Source organism: Aythya ferina (genome assembly GCF_964211825.1).
Source record: "Aythya ferina genome assembly, chromosome: 26".
Lineage (NCBI taxonomy): Eukaryota > Metazoa > Chordata > Aves > Anseriformes > Anatidae > Aythya > Aythya ferina.
Window position 1 is genome coordinate 4,209,543 of NC_140324.1, and position 24,112 is coordinate 4,233,654.

The following is a 24,112-nucleotide window of genomic DNA, read 5'->3' on the forward strand; positions in this document are numbered from 1 at the left end:
TGAACTTACGGCATCACTTGACTGAGCGTGGCCCTCGTGGACCATGGGTTGCAGCAGAAATGTAAGCAATGGAAAGAAAGATGGTTTTTATAAAGTGTGCTTTGTCATTTCCTGAAATTTGCCCCATATTCAAAGGCCTCAAAAGAGCACAGACCCTGTTCCTATATAAGACCATTCAAGGAAAGAGGGAGAAGGGGCTGGGGAGGGGAGTAGAGTAAGATGTACATTTTTTCTTTTTATATTTAAAACAAAATAAGCATTTTGCAAAATGGTCATCTTTTTAGCCCTCTACCATCAAATCTACCTTTTTGAGTTGCAAGATAACTTTCTGAAACTCCACAACACACTGCCTGACCTCATCAACTGTAGAAGGATAAAATGGAAGTAAACTGAAAATATACTTGGAAACATTTTTGGTAACCACTTTTTCAGGATAGGAGATTTCACGCAGACCTCAGATTAAAGAAATGGAAGCAAACAGACATCAGTAACGTTTCTGAGACACCCACACATTTCAATACCGGTCAAATCACAAAAGCAGTAGGTTTTAACAAGAATGACTTCAAAATAAACCAAACATTTTCAGTTGTATTCCATGGAACAAACCACCCTAATGTATACCTGGTGAGGAACACCTTTTTAAGATCATGATTTGACATCGAAGAGCTTGACTTTGCTCTCAAAGGCAGCAGAACTACTGTTGCCAAGGCTCTTCCACAGAGGTGAGATCCAGCACAGATGAGTTAACATCACTAAACCTAGAAACGTTTTTGGTATTGTGTCCCCTCCCCTTTTCCCCTGGACAGAAGCCCAGTACCAGGGACTGTAGAAAACAACTAGTCCCAAATGTTAAAGCAATTACAGTTAATAAAAATTCTTAGCTTTCTATACTGAATTAGGCTGCTTTAGAAATAATTTTTAACAATTAGGAATAATATATTACAAAATTACTCAGAAAAGATGAACTACGATCTTTTTAGACTTTGAGGTACGTTAATGGTAATTGGGTTATCAGTCTCTAAACCCTGGATGCAACCAGAGTTTAAAAAAAATCCAACCTGTGCGACTGAATACCACCAATATACTTGGAAGACATCTTATATATCCCTAACAGCCAGCTGCTTTTGACACTGTCAGATGGGATTCAGCTTCGCCACACTGCTCCAATGGATTCGCAGTTAGTTTGAATCGAGCAAACTTCTAAAAATAAATTAGTTCAGTATAAATAATTCACAAACTGCTTTGTGCAAATTTTTTTTATTTCCACATTTATATCACAATGTGTCCACTTAAAGGACCAAATAGCAAAGTTGCTCCCTTCTGCATCCCAAGAACACAGAAGTCTAGTTACTGTACATTCACTAAGGCTCTTTGTTTTTGCAAATTGCGTTTATGATGGATATCCATAAGGCAAACAATATCTAAAGGAATGGTAACAAGTATATTTCCAGCATACAAACAGGCTTCCTTTTTCCCTCTCACAGTACAGTTACAAACTCGTAGCACCCTCATTACATTTAGATTCTAGAAAAGGTGATTTTCTTTTTTTTTTTTTTTCCTAGAAGTTTGCAGGAAGGGAAAAGGAGGAAAAATATTTGGCTGGTGGTGGTGGGATCAAAAATATCATTAAACATCTAGTTTTTGCAGCATTTCTCAGAGACTGGATTTAAACTGAAACCAGACTAAAATATGTGGATGCCTATGGAATGTTGAGCTGAAGCTGGTTGCCCAGCCTGCAGTGCAACACCTGCTGTTTAAAACCCAATCTCCGTACCACATGACTTTAAAAACGCAATCATGTTCAGAGATGTGATACAAATAAAACTACAGTTTTTGCACATTGTCTCTCGAATATCTCACTGCCAAATAAAAACCCAAATCAAGTCAAATAAATAGATGCATATTTTGTTAAGGTAACTTCCACAATTTTCTCTGTACCTGCCTGTAATAAGATTCCGGCATTCAGAAAGTGCTGGAAATCATCTTCACTTCTTGGGGACTAACACTTTTTTATAGCTGGCTCGCTATAGAGTTTTGAACTCAGTTTATCAACCTTCGTATGCCTTCCTTTGCAATTGTTAGTAAACTGGTAGCAGCATTTCACAAAAGGAGAATTTAAAGGAAAGAGCTGTCAATACCCAGCTCCCTCTCACCCTCTGCTCGTTGGGCCTGTTTGTCCAGGACAGGAGGCTTTCTCCGTGTTTAAGTGGCATAGTGTCTGCCATTTTTGCTAACTGCAGATGTAAAAGCATTTTAGCAAAACTGAACTCAGTCTAGGCAGACATAAGGCAGGATGTTCAATCTACCATCATCCCCGTGTGGATCTAAAGATATGCACTGTGTCCAATCATACCAGTTACCCTGTGTATCATAACAACCGTTCACGCCTGGCCAGTTATGTTCACGTATTCTGTCGAGATCATCACTTGTGACCTCCCTTGTGACCCCAGGCAAGTCTGTAGGTTTGCTGTTAGGAGCTAGAACATGAGTCTTTCTAGCCTCTTTTCTAGTGCTTTCCTCCTGCTTTAAATATTCAGACATGAAGTAGTGAGCTCCTGGAGTCTGTACTCCTGATGAAGACAGCAAGCTACTCTGTCTGTTTAAATATGACTGAATTATTTCATTTCTGGATAATTCTTTCCAGTTCGTTTGTTCAAAAGGGCTTTGCAGGTTAGGTTTTTGCTCCTGCTTTTCCGTTTCTGTCCTGTGCTGTTCAGTAAGTGCAGGGATTTCTACCTGCAAAGGATCTTTCTGTGTTAAAGGTTTTATCTGTCCTGTCATGGGATCAAAAGTGAGTTTTCTCTCTTTTAATCTCACAGGTTTCACACCCCCTTCTGTCACGTGCCCGTCCAAGTTGACTGTATAGTCTCTAGGTCGGTACCTTTTCTTCTTTTTACTATCTGAACCTGAAGCAGCATCATCACTGTCCATTTTTGAAGTGTCCTGTGAAAAGCCCATGTGTGGCGTGAGAGATTCCCCGGGATGGGAGCTGGTTTTGCAGCTGGGAGATGTGTGCTGTTGAAGCGTCCCTGCTGTATGCCTGTGCTGGCTTTCAGAAGGTACCTGCTGCTCCTGCCAGTGCTGAGATACCTCAGTTACTGATTGCTGAGGGAACTCCAGTCTTTTTGCTGGCATGGGAGGTGTTGATGGTTGCATCAAGGATGGTGGCGGTGATGGCACCTGTGCAGTATCTAAGAACTGAGACCTTTGAGATGGACTAGGCATTGAATCCTTTGGTGAGTACGTAGTATGCTGCCGAGCAAAAGTATCATGCCTGACATTTCTAGGGCTAAACGAGGAACAGCGAGGACTCTTAGGTTGGTGCGGTCCTGTGGTTTCTTCTGATTTATCATGCTGCTGAAGCACTGCAGTCTTTAATAACGAGGAAGTGCTTGAAGGTTTTACAAGTCCCGGAGAACTGGTGTGAGGTTTTACAGCATTTACTGGAATCTTATTGTGTTTATCATTTTCACTGAGTTCTGTCCTGCTGCTTTCAGGCCCTGCGTGTAGATTTACATCTACGGGACTAGGAAAATTTTCAGGACTACCTCCAATTCCATTCGTTGGAGGGGGTGAAGAGTTTTGTAATACTTCATGACTAGCTTTGGAGACTTTTGGGGGAGGAGGGCCCTGATGCCCATCCCTGTGTTCACCTTTCCTTTTCCGATTTCCCAATTTCTCTGGTTTTGGAGAATTTAGTTTCTGTATGTCATTCCTGCTTTTCAATTCACTGATTGGCTTGGATCCAGCCACGGCAGGAAGTGGTGCTTCTGGTTTGCAGTTGTGAGCACCTCCATTTGCTGATCCAGGTGGATTCGGCAACCCTCTTGGCACCGGTTCATTCTGGGTTACAGGTTCTATCAACTTTTGCCAATTCCGCAACAATTTCTTGGCACGTTTGGCAAGTTCCTCATTGGATGTCTTCTTCCTCACCTCATTGATAAGCCTCCCAAGTCTTGTTTCCTAGAAAAAAATAAAAGTTCTTTTAAAAACAGGTATTATTCTAAACAAAATTCCAACTCCACTGTCTAAGTAAGTTTCTGCTTTTAATGCTGACCCTAAGAAATACCTAGTATAAAACAATTAAGGTTTAAGAGCTGAATGAGCCTTTTTGGAAGGATTAACCCACTTGGTCCAGCATTCTGCCACACAGAATGAAACCCACTGTGGGTTTTAAGCCATCCTTTCTTTTTCCCCTGGCTAAAGCACCAGGGCCACTAGCTGTGAAAAACATCAGAATAGAATTCTTAATAAGCAGAAATCTTGAGAATATAGGTGAAAGCTCAGATTTGAGATGAACTGCAGTACCCAAGGCAGAAAAGGTGCATTTATTACGGTGAAACTGAGACCTACAGAAAGAGGCATGAGGAGGAAATCCAGAATCTTTGCCTGTTACAGTAACACATTGAAAGTACAAAACTCCATTTCCCAAATCTGACTGCCAGGGTGTGGTTTATGTCCTGTCTTCTTCCTTCATGCCCTCCCCCTTCACTCCTGGTAGCTCGAAAGGGTACTGAAAATCAACTTAAAGAGGCTTTTCTAGGATGCCCCAACACAGTTCTGCAATGGGAAGGAAGTGTTTGTGTCCAAAGAACACTTGAAAACAAAGAATTCCACAAGTTGGATTACTTAAGAGCAGCACTTCAAAGGAAGACAGAGTGGATTTTGTGAGAAATATGCAACACGTGATACGTATGTTGAAATACAACTAGAGTTGACAAAAATCTAAACAGGTTTCAACATCTCCAACTGGAAAAAGTCATCTTGGTTTTTCACCTAGGACTTACAGAATAGCTGTGTGATTCCCACATGGAATGCATTTCCAAAGCATTTGGTCCTTTATAAACGCAAAGGTAAACCCCTGGCACAACACAATGCTTTGTGTACTGTAATACATCAGAATCTCAGTTGTTTTGAGATTTGTTCATTCTGAGATTTGTCTCCCATGTGGCAGCATGGAGAGCACTTAGCACTTACCATCTAAGGCTCACAATTATTTCACAGTAATTGTATTTGTGAGTATCACGATCCGCATTTCACAGTAATTATTTGCCTTGTCACTGTGTTCAGTACTCACTAACAGCTGATCCTGCGGTGCTGACTACTTACAACATCAGATATCTCAAATCATCCTATAGCTACCTGAGTCTAGGGAAAACAGTCAAAGGTTATAAAAAACAATAGTTAAAAGCAATTTCATGATAAAGATTGAAAACCTTTTTATAATTTAGCCATAGAAGCATCTTTGGGCTCTGTATTTAAAAGTGACCAGAGAGACTGCAGTCGCTATCCCAGCTGGTACTTCAACTTTTAATACATCTAATCTCACCACGGAGATTCAGGCATTGAAACATGCTGGAATAAATTTAAGATTAATTTTACAGAACATTGCTTTCCTATTTCAGATTCATTGCCTTGTCACCAAACAACTACAAAGGTGACCAGTAGCTCAACAAGAAGAGTGATGATGAATGCAAAGAATTAACAAGTAGCAAGTAACGATTAATGTAGTGCCTTATACAAATAGGAACCAGGCTGCCCAGAACACTGATCTGAATCCAGAAAGAACCACTGTGTACACACTGAGATGTCAGAAGCAGCATGAGAGGGACAAAATAATATCTTAATTGTGAATCCTTTGCAATCAATCTATTGTTTCAGGAAAAGCTCTTATGGAAATGAGACGGGCTGAGAAAGTCCTTTTATGCACACAAGAAAACCAAGTGGCATTCAGATGGTGACATACCTCAAGTGCCTCTTTGGTAATGGGATATTTCTCCAGGCTGGAGATCACTTCCAGCACTGCCACCATGTTATGGATCTGCAACAAGGAAGAAAAAGTCACTTCATGTTTCACGTACATCTTAATTATCAAATGTACTTTAAGACCTTCCACTTTATAATTGCTGGAAACATTAATCACAAAATTGCTATCACACTGTCTGGCTTTAGGGAGCTGATTGTTCGAAGAATAGGGACAAGGACACTTTCCTGACCTAGTTGGAAACTGAAGGAGCTGTAACACACACACACACTTACATAAAACTAAATGAAATAGTAGCAGTAAAACCAGTGTGCAAATTAGCAAAGTTCTGAGACCCGACTTCAGGTATTAGTTAATTGTCCTAACTGGGAACATAAATGCCAAGTGAACAGAGTAACCAGTGAAATCAGAAATGCAGCGTTTATTCTTTTAGGCACTGCTTTAGATTTACACAAGTCACTGCTGACTAATTTTGCTCAGAGCACTGGTGCTTCCTGGAGCTACACCAAGCGTCTAAAGGCCTAGGTACAAAGTACTCAAAGTCTCAAACCAGCTGAAGCAAGCTCAGTGCCCAGTAGGTGTCCTCAGCCAGTCGCCCAGCACCAGACAAACCAGGCATGGGAGCCAGCCCCGGCTCCGAGCAGCCACCTTAGGAACTGTCAGCGTTCTGGAATTACACTTCCTGACATGTAACACTGAGGAGCAACTTCAGAAATTCGCTTTACACTCCTTTAATGTATCAGATCTTCTTTCTGATGGGCTTCGCTGCAACATTTCCGTATGCACAAGTCCCTCCCAAAGGCAGCTGCCACGATCTGTAGATGTTAAACACGAGTGTGATTTTAATAACTCCTCTGAGAACGCTCAGACTACAAGGGATCCAAATTTCCATGACCTGATACTAACAGCACCGAAAACTGGAATTTCTAATTCACCTTTGTAGATGGATTTAAAAGATAAGCCGAGGAAAACTTGAATCACCGAGCCTCGTTTATTGCTTAACTGCGTTTGTGACTCAACTGGACACAAACTGCAGCCGAGGAAAATCACGCAGCCAGGAGCTGTGCAGGGATCCCACGTTCACCCCACGTCTTACCTGAGCACAGGCGGTCAGCCCGGCTCTCCCCACACCACTGCAAGGTTCTTCGTGTTAAGGAGAACACGAGTTTGTAAGACTCGGCTTTTTCCAACTCATTTCTGCCCTTTTATAAAGTCACAAACAACAGCAGGACTGCTTAAGGTTGATGACACACGGATAAAGCTGCAATGAAACAGTTTGCCTGTTTTTTAGTGTAACTTTTATCAAGTTTAAATTTAAATCTATATAGGTTTGGAGTGATTGTAACTCAGGCTGTAAAATCTTTTTCAGGCTAAAGACGAATCGTTGTCACGATTCTTTCTTCGCTGAACTGCCAAGCCTCTGCAGACTGTTAAAGCCCCACCATCTGAGGCAGGCTGATGTTTTAAAGCACCGATTTTGACATATTTTGGTATTTAGTATTTTACTTCAGCCATTGACTTTCTTCATGTTTTGATCCTTGCATCCTTCACTGCCCAAGAAGGAAAATTTAGCACCACAATTTAAGTAATACATAATTTCCCCCCCCCGCCCTTTTTTTTTCCTTCCAAAGTTTCTAGATCTGGAGCACTCAGAATAGTGAATGCTTAATTCTGGGAGTTTCTAGACAAACATTTTTAGACTTGCAAAACATGATACTCTCCCTCTCAACATGTTTTACGCTAAGAGTTACCTAGGCACAAGGAATCACTGTTTATTGCACACATCAATAGCTGGTACAATTATTTTTGCAGTTACTGGTAATCCCCAAATATTCATTACCTAAGTGACAAACCAATGGCAAAAAAAAGGATCATTAGCCTATCAGAAGGTCAAGATGGGGAAAGCGATATGCTCATATATATACACACACCTACAGAAAGATGAAACTGGTCAGGGAATTTCCAGCAACAGCTTTGCCTTTGTTTTAAAATACCCAAAGACACACATATGGCTGCCCCAAATGCTAAATCACCTCCCAGAGGCCAGGTCTGTACCAGAAGTGCTAGCTGCTATGCTGTTGTGCAGTCCCGTCCTCTGACAGAGGCATGGTACCAATTAGGAGAGCAAAAGCAGCCTTACACCACCAGGTCTGTGCTGATCGCTCAGCTCCTAGCAGAGCACAAGACACCGGTGTCAGACTCTTCATGCCCTCATGGGCAACTGCAAGCACCCAGCCACACTGAAGCCATCGCTGCAAGGAGCGCGAACACTCAAACTGCAAGTAGTTTCTCCTATTTTTCCTTCTTCTGACCTTCAGGAAAGCCTGGTTCTCTTAAAAAAATAATTCAGGCAGGTTCAACAACTTCTCCACCCTTCTCCAGTAGTTTTGTGCTCTTATCTTGAAATGCTTTACCCAAACTGGCACAAAAGGTTTATCATAAAAATCATTTTTACCTGCTTCAAAATAATATAGACTATGAAATCTCTTGTTGTATAGTTAAACACTATGATGAAAACAAGGCGACCTCTCCAAAAGGCCTCAAGTATCATCTTTGAGACGAAGGCACCTATTTCGGTAACAGCAGTACATCGGTATTGCACAGCGGGGTCTTTACCTTAAACCATCTGTTACTGGCTTCGTAAAAATCATATATTGTCACATAACTGACAAGAGAACAAAGCTGTAAAAGCTACCAGGATGTCCTATTTCGAGCAGCAGCAGCAACGACTATTTATTAATGCAAGCTGCTATTAGAAATGCTTCTTGGCTACGCAGCGGACAGGCGAAGGAACATACAGCACAGTGGGACAAGGGAGTTTGGCAACTTCTCCTCTGACACTGTAAGAGCACAATTGCATAACTCGGTCTCTCAAACTTGCACATCATTTTAGTTTCTTTTTGCCGTTGTCTACTTCTGCTGCAACCCACTACAACCACCCCAAAACAAGAAGTGCCACGAAGCAGCCCCAGGTCCTCGTTCGTATTCAGGACCCTCCAGAAAACAACCGAGAGGAATTCAAACTGCACTTCAGCTCGTCCCATGCTGCTCCCATGGTGTGAAGACCGATTGGCACACAGACTGATTCACTCCAAATTGTACTGGAGAACATCTGCTTCGAGTCATCTACAATAATCCTTTCCAGCCAACCCTAATGACAGTCACAGAAAACAAATTTTATTTATTCCATGCAAGCCTCCTGAAGTCATTCAGCCGTACTCCAGAGCTTGCTACTGGGATCTCAGATGTTTTCCAAGTTCAGCAGTAAATGTTTTTATTTTTTACTACAGGCCCAGACAAAAGCACGGGGTTCTGAACTCGGTGCAAAAGATCAGAGAGCTCAATTTCTCTTCTTTAATTGCCATCTTAATCCTGTTTTCGCTTTTCTACATCAAGAACAATTCAGTAACTGACTTCGGGGTAAGCACTATATGGTGGTTTAAAGGGCTGAGAAGTTTTTTTTGGGTTTGGTGTGCTCAGCACGCAGCTGCTCCCTGCCGCCTCCTTCCCGGGCAGCTCTGCAGGCAGCAGCAAACCAAGCGGCTGCGCACGAGCTGGCGTCACCGCTTCCACGTGCTGGGGCTGCAGGAGGGCCAGGGAGAGCAAGCAGCCTGCTGGGGGGTTGTTACACACCAGGCTCAGCTGCTGCAGTTCAGTTCTCTTTCTCCTGCACCCAGCAGCCCAGCACGGGGCAAGAGCCAGCTCAGTGCCTCTGCTCTCCCCCAGCACTGCAGCCCCACAGACGTTCGCCCCGCTGCTGCCCAAAGAACTGCCACAGAAATACAGACAAGGAGCTGGGGCAGAAGGACTGGGTATTTGCCTAGGGGAGGAAAGCCCGAGAGCTAAGCACAAAATTATTAAAAAAAAAAAAAAAAGCGCTGTGAAGCTGCTAACAGACTTCTGTCCTACTGGATTCTGGACAGAAAGGTTCTTTTTCGTAGTTATTTGCATGAAGTTCAAACAACAGCACTAAAAGGCATCCTTTAGCACAGCATCATCATCCACACGGTCACGTTAGTACCTTCAGAAGTTTCTAAGCGGTATTTAAACCGAAATCTGCAACACCTCGAGGCTAATCACTGAAACTTTTCTAAACAAAGTATAATGCTGTTATCTTCCTGAAATCACAGGTTGCAATAATCAATAATCCGACTCCGTTGTAAGTATTTTGAACAGACTACACAAACACATCAGAAGATACTGTCTTTGAGAGGAGGTATTTGACATTATGCTACAATTTAGTTCTTCAGAATATGCTATCATTACTCAGTAGCTTGCTAGCTTCAAAGAAAATGCTTTGTTTAACGAATATCACAGAAATTCTTACAAAGGCATGCAAGAGAAGTGGAACTACGATGGACGACTCAACAGGTTTGTCTTTGATACTGGTATCAATTCAGATCTCTATCACCAAGTACTTGTTTTCTGTTTGCAATTAATATTAAAAATATTTAAAAAATGGTCTGTCCAGAGGTTCACGGGGGCATTTGTACCATTGTTGTCTTCCCCATGCCCCTAGGACAGCAGCATTTTATTGAGAGTTACAAGAACTGTCATATCCACAGGTCACGCAAATCTTTAGGCTGGATAATGTTAAAGAAAATCCTAGATCCAAGGTCAATATTGCTGAAATTGCCAGGAAGGCAGAACCGGTCTGAATGCAGGTGTGGCAGCAGCACCACGAGGGATGCCCTCCACTCACACTCGCCTTCCCCAGAGCAGCGTAGCTCTTACTTACATCTAAGCACCAATTCCTACCCCGGACTGGGGTCTCTAATCAATACCAAATCCTGCTCACGGCAGTGTATTTGTATAAAAGCTACTTGATTGCATTATAATCCAAAACATGGAATAAGGAGTAAGAAGAAAAAGAGCTGCTATTCACAGTAGGCTTTATTTAAACGCTGCGATGGAAATACAGTAGCACAGTGTTTATTTAGCACTTCATATAGGACGCATTGGATACCAGACATTAGCAAAATATAACAAACAGTAAACTATAATGCCATTTATTCAAAGATACAGACCAAACACACACAGTCAGAATTCAGGTTACAATCTGCTGGTATTTAGATCAGTTCCCTTGCAACTGATCTATTAACAGTTTCCCCTACCCCCAACGTGGCATGGCATTGTCTAAAGATAGGGTAAAGGAGATACTATTCACAGAAATGACATACCAAAAAGATGACCACGCACTACTTCGCTCATAATTACCGAAAGTGTTTGAAAGTTCCTTTGCATAAACAGAGTTCAAGTATTCCCTGGTATACAAAAGGTATTGTTAAAGGTGGAGGCATGCTTCCTATTAAAGATCTGCTTTGCTAAATGCTGAACATGAATAGATTTATGCATTTTTGGGTTGATGACATCCCCTGAGAGCATCTTCTACAAGAGAAATTCACTGGGAGTCCACGCTTTGAAAACTGATCAGAGATGTGTACCACAAAACAGCAACAAGAAATACTCCTCGGCTACTAAGAACAGTCACAGGAGTGGTTATATACAGCAAGAACTTATCCCGACCTCTGGATTTAACATTTCCAGGTCTAACTGAAAGACTTAAAAGTCTGCATACATTTTATTTGCACTCAGCTTTTATTTAATGGTAAGGTAACGTTATCCAGATTCCTCTCCATATACACTTTACAAAGCCAGGATCAGACAGGAGAGTTAGGTCAGACTCCAGCAAGATAGCACATTGCGAAGGCATCAGCAGACCTAAAACATTTTCCCTGTAGTGAGACACTTTAACCCTGTTACCTTTGGCAGTACATATGCACATACGTAAGGTGTATGGAGACTGGGACAGCCAAGGATCGAGAGGAGTTGGCCAGCAGAAGCGCTTGCCCCAGCCCTTTGGAGCAGCCTAGAGCCAAGCCACCAGCACCGGGGCTCCGTGACCCGCCCCAAGGGGGACACAAGACCCTCAGGTCTGGCCCTGACACCACCGGGCAGCACATGGTGGGGCAGCACCAACCACCCCCTGAAAGAAGAAACCGTTGGTGGAGTCATTTAGAAGGTACAAGAAGCAGTAGGATACAGATTAGGAAGACTCGCACCCAAAACAATCAACAGATTGTTTTGTCACAGATCAACAGAGGCACGTGAGAGGTCTTTGTCTGCAGGAAGAAGTCTTGAAGGCAACTAGAAAACAGGACAGTAACACTTTGCTCCATTCACGTTTATTAATTAATAATTGGAAGACATTCTTATTACTACAAACAGGAATAATTGTCTGTCAACTTCACCACGCCCTATGCAGCCTGCATGCTACGTCCTAAGACTTGTACCCTAGTGCCTACCCCTCAATTACATACAAGAGATAGATTTGCTGCAGCATGACACCCTGATGACTTCTTCCCCTCTCCCCACCAAAAAAAAAAATAACAAAAACACCCACCCACCCCACAACCCACCCAAAACCACAAACCTGGGCAAAACTTTTTGGAGGAACGAGTTCATGAGCCTGATTTGAAAAGCCCAGCGACTGAAGGGAAGGTTGGTCACATGAAATGCCAGTAGCTGGGGGCACACGTGCGGTACAGAGGAATAGGAGCAGAGGAAGAATTGCTCACATTTGGTTGCCATTGGGCCAGCAGGGCAGAACACAGCATCAACAGCATCTACCATGGCAAGATATTTCAGTCTTGTTTTCCCCTCCACACCATACCGATAAGGAACAGGATAGGCATCAAACTCAGCTGGACTTGCACGTTCATCCCAAGGCACCGCAGTTCAAGAAGAATGTATACAACGAGGAGTTCAGAGGAGAGTAGTGATAAGGGGTTTTGAAAACACAGCTAACAAGAAAGAGTTGAAGTACTCAGTTCATAGAGTATTGGAAAAAACTAGGGAGGAGACACACAAGGCTTGGTTTTAGCCTTCCTGTGCGTTATAGCCATCATAAGGAAAACAGCGATCAGTTGTCCTGGTTCAAACTAAGTCAATGAGCATGAAAACAACTCCCGATTATATCTGAGGAACAAGCAGAGACTACCAATGCACTCAAACAAGCTCCCAAATAGTTTCCACAGACACTACAGAGCTTTAAGAACAGACGAGACAACCTGGAAGGAGCTGTTTGACATAGGTGACGTTATTTCAGAGGTGGCGATGGACCACGTCACCTCCAGAGGGCCCTTCCAGCCCTGCGCCCCCGTGACACGCACCTGGCATTCCTGAATTCTGTCTCCCTGAAAGGATGCACGCAGGTAATTAATGAGACGAAGCAGTCTGTGGTATAAAGGACTTGTAAAATTCAGCAGCCTGCTGCCACCCGTGGCCCATGGCTCATCTTACCGTGCGGGCATCCTCGCTGTGCCGGACACGGGGCCAACGTCAGCCCGGCACCACTCCGGCTGCCGACCACCACCACTTCAACCACTTCACACTCACCCAACACCTGAACAGCACCTCAGAAATAGCACAGGCCTGCCAAAACGAAGAATTGATTTAACAAAACAACTACAGAGCTGTTTGGCTTGACCCAGCCCCGTGCATCCATTGCCTTCTGGTGCCAATACCAGAGAGCGCAACGAGGCCAGCTACAGATATATTTAAAACTTTGTGGAACAACACCGTGCGTCTTATCAGAACCAGGCTCGTCAGGTGTTGAGCTGCACATCTAACGATCACAAAATAATGTAACGTGTCCACCTGGGTGCGATCACTACAGATCATTTCAGCACAATAAATAACACCCACAGAACACAGCACTAACACAAGAGCAGTAAAGAAACCCAAACAAGCATCACACTGGTCCTGAGGACATCTAACCATGACACAGTGTTGCTGTATACACCATAACCCTTCCTCCTCTCCCTCTACAGAAAGTTTAACCAGATGAATCTTGGTTGTTACTATTACAATACCTGAGCTGAAGTCCAAAATTACTGAAAAACTCCAAGAGCCATACAACCAGATTGCTGTGCAACTCCAGTCACAGGAAGTGTCCTACTTCAGCAGGAGAGAAATGGGAGTTTGTTGACTATTCAGACAGAATACCACAAAACATACAGAAAACCCAGCCTTAAAACACACTCCCTTTTATTTATAGTATTCTTGGTGCTTCCCATGGCGAGGAGCAACGCAGTCACTTGGCCCAAAGTCTGCACTTTGACTGCAGTTATTGGGGAAGGAGAAGTCAGGAGCAGCAGCTCCCCGCGTCACCCAAGCTGCCTGTCGTTATCTACCTGCGTTACCGTAAGGGCAAAGTCAGACACTGAGCTAGATCACAAGAAGGACCCTTAAAAGGTATCGCCCGGACAGAATCACTCTGCAGTCACCTGCTTCATCGTAACACACCCTCGAGAACCAGCGGAGATTTCAAATTATGCAACCCACATTTACGGTCCTGATGAGAACGGCTTCAAAGGGTCAAGAGCTTTCTGAAATTCTTAAAAATTATGTTAGTTACCCATCCCATGAAATATCTACCCACAGCTGTTAACCTGAATGTAACAGAGGAAAACCCTAAAATTACTACGCGATATAATTTTCACTCTTTTCGTAAAAAAAGACATCCCCCATCACCGTATCGAAGTACTTTTCAATGTAGCAGACCAATTTTATTCAAAAATGCCAAGGAAGCTTCTCAAACGATCCCTTAAATGACGAGGTGTGAAGGTAAGAGCCTGTTGAATACATTGCACAGTGGGATTTATTAATTCATCGGATAGAAGGGCATGCAACGTACTCACATGACCACTTGTAAGGTTACAAGCATGGCGTGTTTGCTCACAAACCTGAGAAAAATACCCTTACAAACTGGGAAAGTTTTAGCTACCAAGTCTGGAGAGAAGTAAGTCACTATCCTTTCAACAGCAATTACTAATACTGAACGTACATCAGCACACACTAGAGAGAGGTTTTATGGAGACACAAAAAAAATTCAATCAATTTATCCTCAAATTATTGCTCACCAAATCCTAGACGAAACGCTGCTGCCAATCACCCATTTCCAAATACTTCCAGCACTCAACCTTTCATCTCCCAGCTCACAAATCAGCGGGCTGCTTGGCTGTAGGATCAGCGCCACTCTGGGGCCAATCGCCCGGTGTGATCCTAACGGGACAGAAGGACTTGGCTCCGCTATCAGCATTTTATCTGTCCTTAAACAAACACTGCTCGGAAGCTGGAAGCTGGCCCTCACAAAGCTAGTTCAGTTATTTCCAACCTAGTAGCAGAAACTTTCATGATTTCCACCTAAGAAAGCCCCACTGAAGTCCAAGTGAGCTCCTTGAGTCTTAGACAGTCCAGCAAATACTACATACACTCACATTTTGATATACAAACTCATTATATATGACAGTGGAGGCAAGATTTTTCACGACACAACCACAGTCTCAGTTGGCATGCTTATCTGCACACAAAGCACGGGCACCTCACCTTTTCAAATACATCCAAAACTTCCCCTCTTGAATCCTTTGCAGTCTCGCTATGCTCAGCTCTATTTGAGGGAAGTGTAGTTTCTCCAAGGATAAACTAACCAGATCCAAGCTTTAAGTTACAGACACTTGGAGGTGTTTGGAGGCAGCCCTGAAGTTCACTCGTTTCAGACAAGTTGTGAATGTGTGTTACCACCTTGGGACAAGCTGCTGCTCCTCTACCTTCACAAGTGCTGCACTCCTGAAAGAAACGTGAAGATCTACAGCGTAATCATGCAAATCAGCACACGGAGCGTCACGAGAACAATAGGCTAGGAAGAAGCTGCACAGAAGTGCTGGCTGTCAGTCTCAGACGAGATTTCCACCTCTGCACAATCATCTTTACAGCACAAAGTTTCAAAACACACCCAGCCGAGCGTGTTCCTAACTATTCCAGACAGGCTCGGACGTAGGATTTAGAGAACTCCTCTCCTCCCCAGCAGCTAAGTTCGGAAACCACTTTGTTCAATCAAACAGAACTAATTACGTTTTCCTTCCAGTGATTCCCTCGATAGAAATTTCTACCGCCGACTGTTTGGACACGCTGGAAATTGTATACTTTGATATTAACAATCACACTTCAGCATGCACCACTGCCCCATGAAAGCCGTGCCCCAGAAAATGCTGCCGTGCTGTTCGGTTTAGCAGACTGTACCTCAAATTAAAGCAATTTGCTAGCACTTAAATATTGTTCCAAACACCGAAAGCATGAATTACCTGCAGAAAAAAATAATTTAGCTGTTAGAATACTGAATAAACAAACCTGCAATTACATTAAGGTGAACGTGATGTACTTGCCTTTACCTTAAATATTTCTTTCCAGACCAGGCACCTCGGTGGGGCCACACCATACCGCGAGCTACACAGACCGAAGAAAGTTTACTTGAATTTATCACCACGCACAAAACAGCCAGACAGGGCAGCAGCAAAGTGTTATCAGCCAAAACAGATGTCTGTTTCATTTTTTTTTAATTATATTTATATTTAACTCCAAATCTAATATAGCAGAGTAACTATGCCTTAGAAGAAGTACTTCTTAATTAGTATCCGATTTCCCCAGTAGGCAGAATCAACTCCTCCTCTTCCTATCCTGAAAATTATTACGGCTCCTGGAGAAATGAAACTCATTGCAGCTCCTTGAAGGAACTGGAAGAGGATCTCCACTCCCAGGGTACCGGGAGGAAGTGCTTCAGTTGCTCTGACACTGCTTCGATCAGGAGGTGAAGGTGTCAGAGTGACAGCACCATTATGCCAAAAGCTGATACCAAAAACACCAGAGAGATGCAAGAGCCCACACCTGATACTCTCCTAACCCAGGCTCACCCTTAACTTGGTTCCCCAAAAGGTAACAGGACTGACAAATTCCAGTTTCTCTCCCCAGCCCAGACTTCAGAAACATGGGCTAAGCTGAGGGTCTTCATGTTTTATAAGCCCCAAATTGGGTCTCTGCCCACTCGGGAGCTCGTGACAGCAAATATTTTCCCTCCCTCCCACCCACGGCAGTGCCAGGCTGCAGTGCCTTGGCAGTCGGAGCCGCTCGCGCTGCCAGCCACTGCAGCTGCACCCTGCGGCCTCCCACCAGCTCCAGCACCCCTGGGACCCCCCTGCTCAGCTGCCTCAGGGCTCCCCACTCACCCAGGTTCTTTCAGTGCCAACCCGAAGTCCCAGAAAGGCTCACCCCGGGGTCCTGGGTACATTGGTGGCTGCAGGAACGCAGCTGCCTGCAGTCAGAGCTGCTTGAGAAACCACAGCCTCAGCTTCCCTGCTGCCTGGGAAGTTGGGTTCAGCGCATCTCTCCTCCTGGAAGGATGCACACCTTGCACATCAGCTGCTTTTTCCACACCGTGTTTCACCATGACTGGGAGAAATTATTCCAGATGCTTACCCTACCTACAGAAAGTTGGCTCTTCTATTCAGTAAACTGCTCCGTGGCTCCAAGAGGAACCTGTTACAGCCATTTCCCTCCCCACACATCTTCCCCAAGAGACTTCAGTGTCCAAATCACAGGGTCCACACCTGCAGACAGATGCTTGCTGCAAAGCTTGGCTGTTTGGGTTTAAACACCCCAAGCCTGTGCCACTCAGGGCTGCCACCACCCCACCCTCACCTCTCCTCACTTTGCAGTCCCCACCAACCTCTCTGTGCCAAAACCACCTCTCCTGAGCCATGAGGAGCCAGAGCCAGGCTTCCAGGTGAGCCCTGTGCAGGCAGAGCTGGGCCAGGTGGGCTCCGTCGGCTGCCCCAGTGTGAGGAGGGAGCAGGAGGTGGGGAAGAGGAAGGGTGCAGCTGGGTGCAGCTCTCCAGCTTCTGTAAGCGTGTGAGTTTAAGCCAAGACAGTTTAATTTTGGTTTATTTGAAGCATTAGCCACTGCTGTAAAGTGGTTTACTCTCCAGTTGCAAAGCTCGCCCAGGAACTTCCCCCTGGACATCCAGAAGGAAGCTGCCCAGCACTTCTCCCGGGTCCACGTGCCTGGCTACCGCGCTACTGCAGCGCAACAACAAGGCAGGAACAGCTCCAGACACCTCCAAACCACCCCAGAAAGATTCCACAAATGAAACTTGACCATCAGGCGCCCGCTCTCATCTCAAGAGCACGCCGACAGGCGCAGTTCAATCCTACAGTAACGCCGCCTCTTCCCTAGAGAAGGCAGCAGGGGAACTTGAGGAAGTGAGCAGCACGCCGCTCCGTAGCCTCTGAACCTATTTAAGCACTTTAATACCCATTCCTGCTGCCACACCTGGGCCAGGACTACTCACAACACACAAGCTGCATCAGGTAATCGAGCAACATCAAAAACTACCACGGAAAAAAAGTTATATTCCTTTTTTTAGCCCAGATCAATCCCTGAGTTCGTTCCACCGCACGCTCCTGCAGCAGCACACGTACAAGGGGTGTAGGTAGCAGGAATAAGCAGTGGGTGTTATTTAAAATGTCACTGCCGCCAAAACAAACATTCAAATTACAGTTTAAGAACAAATGACTACTGCCATCATCAAGGAATTACCAATGGGAAGGAAATTTTGGGCATTCCCAGTGTTGGACCCCCCAACCCAAACTCGCTGCGACTTTTGTTCCGCTCCGATTTTGTCACAGCAGCCTCAAGCTTTGTGACAGTGCTGCTGCAACGGGAACTGCAAACAAAAAGCTTCTAAGCACCCCAAAAAATCCTCTCCAGAAGTCACAGACTATACAGCCACCTGTGACAAGCTGCCCAGGACCAGCCAGGCAAGCTCTATCTCAGACCAGTTAAACCCAGTATCTACGTGAGCATCACCAGCACTGGTGGAATAAACTTCCAGCAAGCACAAAGGAAAACAAACCAAATTAGTTTGCAGGCTGTTTTGGTAAGGGACAGGGAGTAAAACCGCAGGGCAAGGCCAAGAAACCAACAGTATCTCCACCCGCAAACCAATGAGTTAAGTGAACTCAGCTGTTGACAATACAGAGCATCAAAAACCTCATTTGTAGTTATTTCAAATTAGCAGGAGACTGACTACATTGGCACTTACTACAGCTGGCACCAAATCTTTTTCTGGAACCCAGGACTGATGTGATAACCCCACTCAGACTCTACACATCAGGGAATACCACAACCACCTGCGTGTTTCCCCACACACCTGAAACAATCAGCTGCCTCCATGCACAGGAGATTTGGGATTGCTCCTGGAAACAGGACGAGCTACAATAAAGAAGCAAGAAGTTGGGAGAGGTACAGCAGGTTCCAGTCTCGTTGCACACCGCAGCTTCCTGAAAACTGATAAGCTCATTAAGGGCCTCGCAGAAAAGGATAAAGCTAAAGCAAAAGCCATGCCTAGTCTACTTTCGCCCACACAGCACTTCCCTGCAGCTAGAGAAATTACCGAGACCCTCCCAAAGTGAAGTGCTGCCTTCCTTCCCCCCCAACATTTATATTATTAGAGCGACGTCTGGCACCTTCTCCTGGAAGCTCTCCTTTTTCAAGTTGATTCTAGAACGTGGATTTATCGCTGGTGACAGAGGCTTTGGTTTCTAGACTTCGGCAAAGCAATCGATACAGAGAACGGCCATGGGAGCGTCCCTATGCAACTCACACGACAACTGGGAGATCACCCTGGGCCAACGCACTACTAAACCTAATACTACACCCAAACCAGTTTATTTTTTAATAATTCGGATCAGGGACATCTCCTGAAGGTCTGTGCAGCAAGGCCAACTGAGGTGCTGCACGCACGGCAGCCTGATTTACAGCCAACACAATCCCCACCGTGAACATCCAGCAGGTTGTTACTCAAACCAAAGCCAGGTCTGCATCACGTAGCAGTATTAATGGCAAATAATTAAATTATTGTCTCATATTTAACATGCGGAGACTGCTACATATTCAGGACGAGGAACCATTTGATTGCAAGCGCAATTCTAAGAGCCAGTTGGAAGCGGCAGGCTTTCCCGCAGAGCAAAACCGAACCGATCTCATTATTCCTGACATCAGGTAACAAATTCCCCGAAGAGCACAGAGCACAATTTAACAAGGCAAAGGTGGAAGTGGTGGTTTCTCCGCACAGCGAACCTGAAGGGCAGCGTTGCTCCTACCAGAACCAAGGAAATCTCCTCTCTAAGGCCTCACACAACCGCCACAGTAAGCGTTGGATGCTTCTCCAGCTGGTGTTTCTCCCAGGAGAAGGATTTTTCCCTGCAGGGACATCACATCACAGGGGTGCTGACACCAACCTCTTCCCTCCGATACAAGTCGCGGTGCATTCCCGCTAACCCACAAGCTTTGGAAGGAAATCGATGTTGATTCTTAGCGTTTAAGTCACGCAGCAGTTTGCCCATATGTTTTTTTTTTTTGATGTGAAAAGGATGAATAAACGAAGACACCAACCCAGACATCCCGGGTGGCTTCCGAGATAATGTAATTTTTTTTTAAATAGCTTATTTCTTATAGGTCTCGTTTGAAATAGAGGTTACCCATGTAAATTGTGAAGCAAGTGCGCGAAACTAAGTTATAAATATATTCTGCAGCAATTACTAGAAGAGGTCTCAAGTGCTAAGTGCTTGTGTACAATTAAAGCATCGCTCCTGAGTCAGCACGGCTTGATGCAGCAGTTAAAGATGAACGATTGGCACAGAAGATGATTCCTCATAGCAGGCAGGTTCTGAAAACTTGGGAAAAGATTTTTTTGGTCAGTTAAACAACACTGAGAGGGATTTTTTTTCCCCTTAAGGCAGGACCTCTGACTTATCTGAGATTTGTATGAACTCCAAAGACCATTAGAGGCACACTGCAGTGGGTATCCACATGGGTGGAGGGGCTTGTAGTAGAGAACACATCAGGGAAGCTTAAACTGATTGTGGGGCACTATCAGATTAAACTATAAAAGAACCGTAACCCCCTCCTCACCCTCACAAAACCGGACCGCGTTTTCACGCATTTGACAATATCCATGCAATTTTCACCCTTCCTCCTCCAGAAGGACACACACACTCACACCAACAATTATATTGAAAATCCTGAAAGAAATACAGGCCTCAAAGCTCGACTTTCTCGGTAAACAAGGAAGTCAATCACAATAATGAATACTTGAAGTTTGAATGCAACCACTTCTTTTAACAGAAGATTCTAAAAGCCAGAAGAAAGTAGCCACAATTTTCCATGAGCACCAAGAAGTGCTGCGGCTCCTACCTGCAGTGACTTCTTCCTGTGGGAAAACACCAGAACAGTTCCTTTGCCTCTACCCTGGGACTCAGACTGAATTCAAACTCTGCTTTTAAGCACGTTCAAAAGTCAGATTTTTTCTTCCCTTCACAGAAACGGTGTGACAGTTTTAGCTACTATTCACCACGTATTGTAAGTGCTTTGGAGAAAAAAATCTGAGCTCTAAGCCTGCACAATGAATCTCCACACCACCTCTGCTCTCATTCGAAGAAGAGGTTAAAATGGAAGACAGCCCCCTGCCTACAGGCGTTTCTGAACAATGGGCTGATTTTTGCGCCGCTAATTATTGCCCTGGATAAGTATCAAGTATGTAGAATTATAATTTAACATACATTACTCCTAAGCTTATGGGGCTACTGACCTGTAGGAAGCTCAGCAGAGCTGGGGCTGATGCTTGAACTTCCCCCTGCAGACAGCTGCCTGGTTGTTTCTGGTCCCCTGCATCACAACCAAGCTGCAAGCACTTTCACAGCAGAATTTATGGGGAAAAAGGAACCATATCCATCACAAAATGCACCTCCTAGCTGCTTAGCTCCACACAGCCAGGGCACCAGAAGGAGGGTAACATGTGCTGCCAGCAGTTTGGAAGTTAAGAGAAAGCAGAGACCTGTTGGAATTGTATCTAACTGGGTTGACACTTGGCCTCACCAAGTGAAAAATCTGCAACCAGAAGAAGAGAGCCCTGAGCAAAGAGAATTCATGGACTGACATTTCAGTGAGAACTGAGTTAAAGTACTTCAAACTCAAACAACTCTGACATTTAAAAGCCCACAATTACCATGATAATTCATTACTGTTACTCCAACACGCGATATCGCCGCTCGTGACAAATGCACATCACAGCGGATTACTGAAGAAGTTACAAGGTCAGGGTGATTTTGGGTGATTTTTCTTCAGTTTTCACATTGCGTACAAGCTGCTCCAGAACGTTTCCAAATGGCAATAGTTTAATTAGCTACTACAAGACTGCGACATACATCTATTACAAAAAATACTTATTCATGGAGAAGCAGGTACGAGTTTAATAGAGCCAAAACACCATTTTGTACACCCAGCCTCCTGGAACACCACGCACTCATGCAAACGCTCAGCCTGACGCACCCCTGGCTGCCCCCACGACAAACTGCAGATGGCCAGGCCAAACGCACCTTCACGTCCTGCTGCGGTGCCTGCTGAGCTAAGATCACAGAAACCTGACAGATTGCAGGCTGCGCAGCCCTCTCACCATGATAAACACCCGAGAACTGCTTTAAAACGCCAAAAAAAATTAAAAGGAAGATGTAACGCTTGGGATAACTGCAGTGTATACGTGAAGGCCACTTACTGGTGAAACACACGCCGACTTCTGTGCTTACACTACATCCCAGAAGGAGCAGATAAGCTCATTAGCGCTCTGCAGGGAAGGATAAAAGCGAAGACCGAGGCTGCTCGGTGCTGGAGCAGCTCCAGAACCCCGACTCCAACATCGAAGCCCTCCGGGTGTTCCCCGGAACCCGGGGCCGCTTCCCCGGCCCGGTGACTGCGGCTAGAGGCAGCGGGGGGCCGAGGAACAGGTGGGCGCCCCCCGGCAGGTCCCGGCGGCGGCGGGAGCCCGGCCCAGAGCCCCCTGCAGGCCGCAGCCGAGCCGCGGCCTGGCGTCGGGAGGCCGCCGGGCCGCACGCCGCATGGCCGGGCACCTCCGGCCGGCCCCGGGGGTACCGGGAGGAGGCGGAACGCGGCGCAGCGAGGCCCTGTGGGGAGCCGGGGGAAGCCTCCGGTGCTCCCGCTGAGGAGAAGAAGGGGGACGAGGGGGGGCGCCGCCGGCAACCGGAGCCCCCCTGGGTGAGAGCAAGGCGCTGGGGAGCTCCCCGCTACCGCCCGCAGCGGAGGCTTCCGGTACCCGGGAGGAGCCCGGCGGGAGGCGGCGGGGGAGCGGCCCCGGGGGGACCCTCGGGAGCGGAGGCGGCGGTGAGGGGAGCCCCGGGCCGGGCGGCCGCCGCCCGCCGTCTCCTCGCTGCCGGCTCCGGGAGCCGCCGGGCCCGGCCGAGGCCGTACTCACGTTGCTCTGCGGGTCGATGGCCTGCAGCAGCCGGTCCCTGATCTGCTGCGGGGAGGGGGCCGGAGCCGCTGTCATTGCCTGGGCGAAGCGGGGCGGCTGCGGCCGGGGCGGCGGCGGCGGGCGGGCGGCGGGGCCAGGCCGGGCCGGGGCGGCGGCGGCTCCTCACTCGCCGGCGGCGGCGGCGGCCTCTTCGGGGAGCCGGAGTCGCATGTTCGCTCCCCGCGAGGCGCGGGGGGGGAGCAGAAGGAGAAGAAGAAGAAGAAGAGGCGTCAGCGGCGGAGCTCGGAGCGGGGACAGAACCGCGGCGGGCCGGGACCGGGCCGGGGCCCGCCTGCTCGGCTCCGCTCCGCTCCGCTCGGGGCCCAACTCAACTGTGGGCAGGAGCCAGCCCCGCGCAGGGCACCCTGGGACACGCCCGACGCCGTTACGCACGGCGCGCCCCTGACGTCCCGCCGCGCGCACCGCGCCTGCGCGCGGGGAGGGAAGCTCATGGGGGGAAAAGGGAGTGGGGGGGGAGGGAGGAGGAGCGCGGGCGCCCGCGGGGCTGAGGGGAGGGGGGCCGCGGCTGAGGGCGGCCGCCGGTCCCAGCGCCTCACGGGGAGTCCCCGCGGCTCGCAGCGGTAGCTCGAAGGCTGTGGGGGAGGTTCCGAGCGTCAGAGAGGCGCGACGGAGTTCTGGGGGGGGGGGGGGGGGGGGGGGGGGAGGAAATGGCTGAAATATAGGGGAAACGCCCCGAATATGGGGGAGATTGAAACGCTGAGGGGAGGTCGCGTGAACGTGTGTCTGAGGGCAGGATGGAGATGGTTTCTTTTCAGTTGTCCCCAGCGACAGGATGAGAGGCAGCGGGCATAAAGTGAAGCCCCAGAGGTTCCGGCTCAATCTGAGGGGACAATTCTGTGCTGTGAGGGTGACAGAGCACCGGGACAGGCTGCCCAGGGGGGCTGTGGGGTCTCCTCTGGAGATTCAACCCCCTTCTGGACGCCATCCTGTGCAATGTGCTCTAGGTGATCTCCTGAAGTCCCCTCCAAACTCAACCATTCTACAGTTCTGCAAAATGCCCAAAATGTGGAGGAAATCATAGAATCATATGCCTGAAGAGCCTGGAGAGCAATCCCCAGGCAGCGCTGGGTGGCAGGGAAAGCCCTCCCAGCTTGGTTCAGCGAGTGGTTTAGGGCCAGCTGGAAAA

The 24,112-nt window shown here is 46.6% G+C and overlaps 1 protein-coding gene and 1 long non-coding RNA gene across 2 annotated transcripts; both read right to left on the reverse strand.

Annotated features, from left to right (window-relative positions):
• Positions 1–1,422: 1,422 nt before the first annotated feature.
• Positions 1,423–23,135, reverse strand: MED26 (mediator complex subunit 26). Its single transcript, XM_084498806.1, has 3 exons — positions 22,927–23,135; positions 5,747–5,821; positions 1,423–3,963 (listed from the first exon to the last, which is right to left on the reverse strand). Exons 1-3 carry the CDS (start codon positions 22,999–23,001, stop codon positions 2,269–2,271), a joined length of 1,845 nt encoding a protein of 614 aa, XP_084354932.1. The 5' UTR covers positions 23,002–23,135; the 3' UTR covers positions 1,423–2,268.
• Positions 11,340–15,969, reverse strand: LOC311424034. Its single transcript, XR_014685983.1, has 3 exons — positions 15,848–15,969; positions 15,155–15,394; positions 11,340–11,750 (listed from the first exon to the last, which is right to left on the reverse strand). It is a non-coding gene; the product is annotated as an uncharacterized lncRNA (long non-coding RNA).
• Positions 23,136–24,112: the final 977 nt, after the last annotated feature.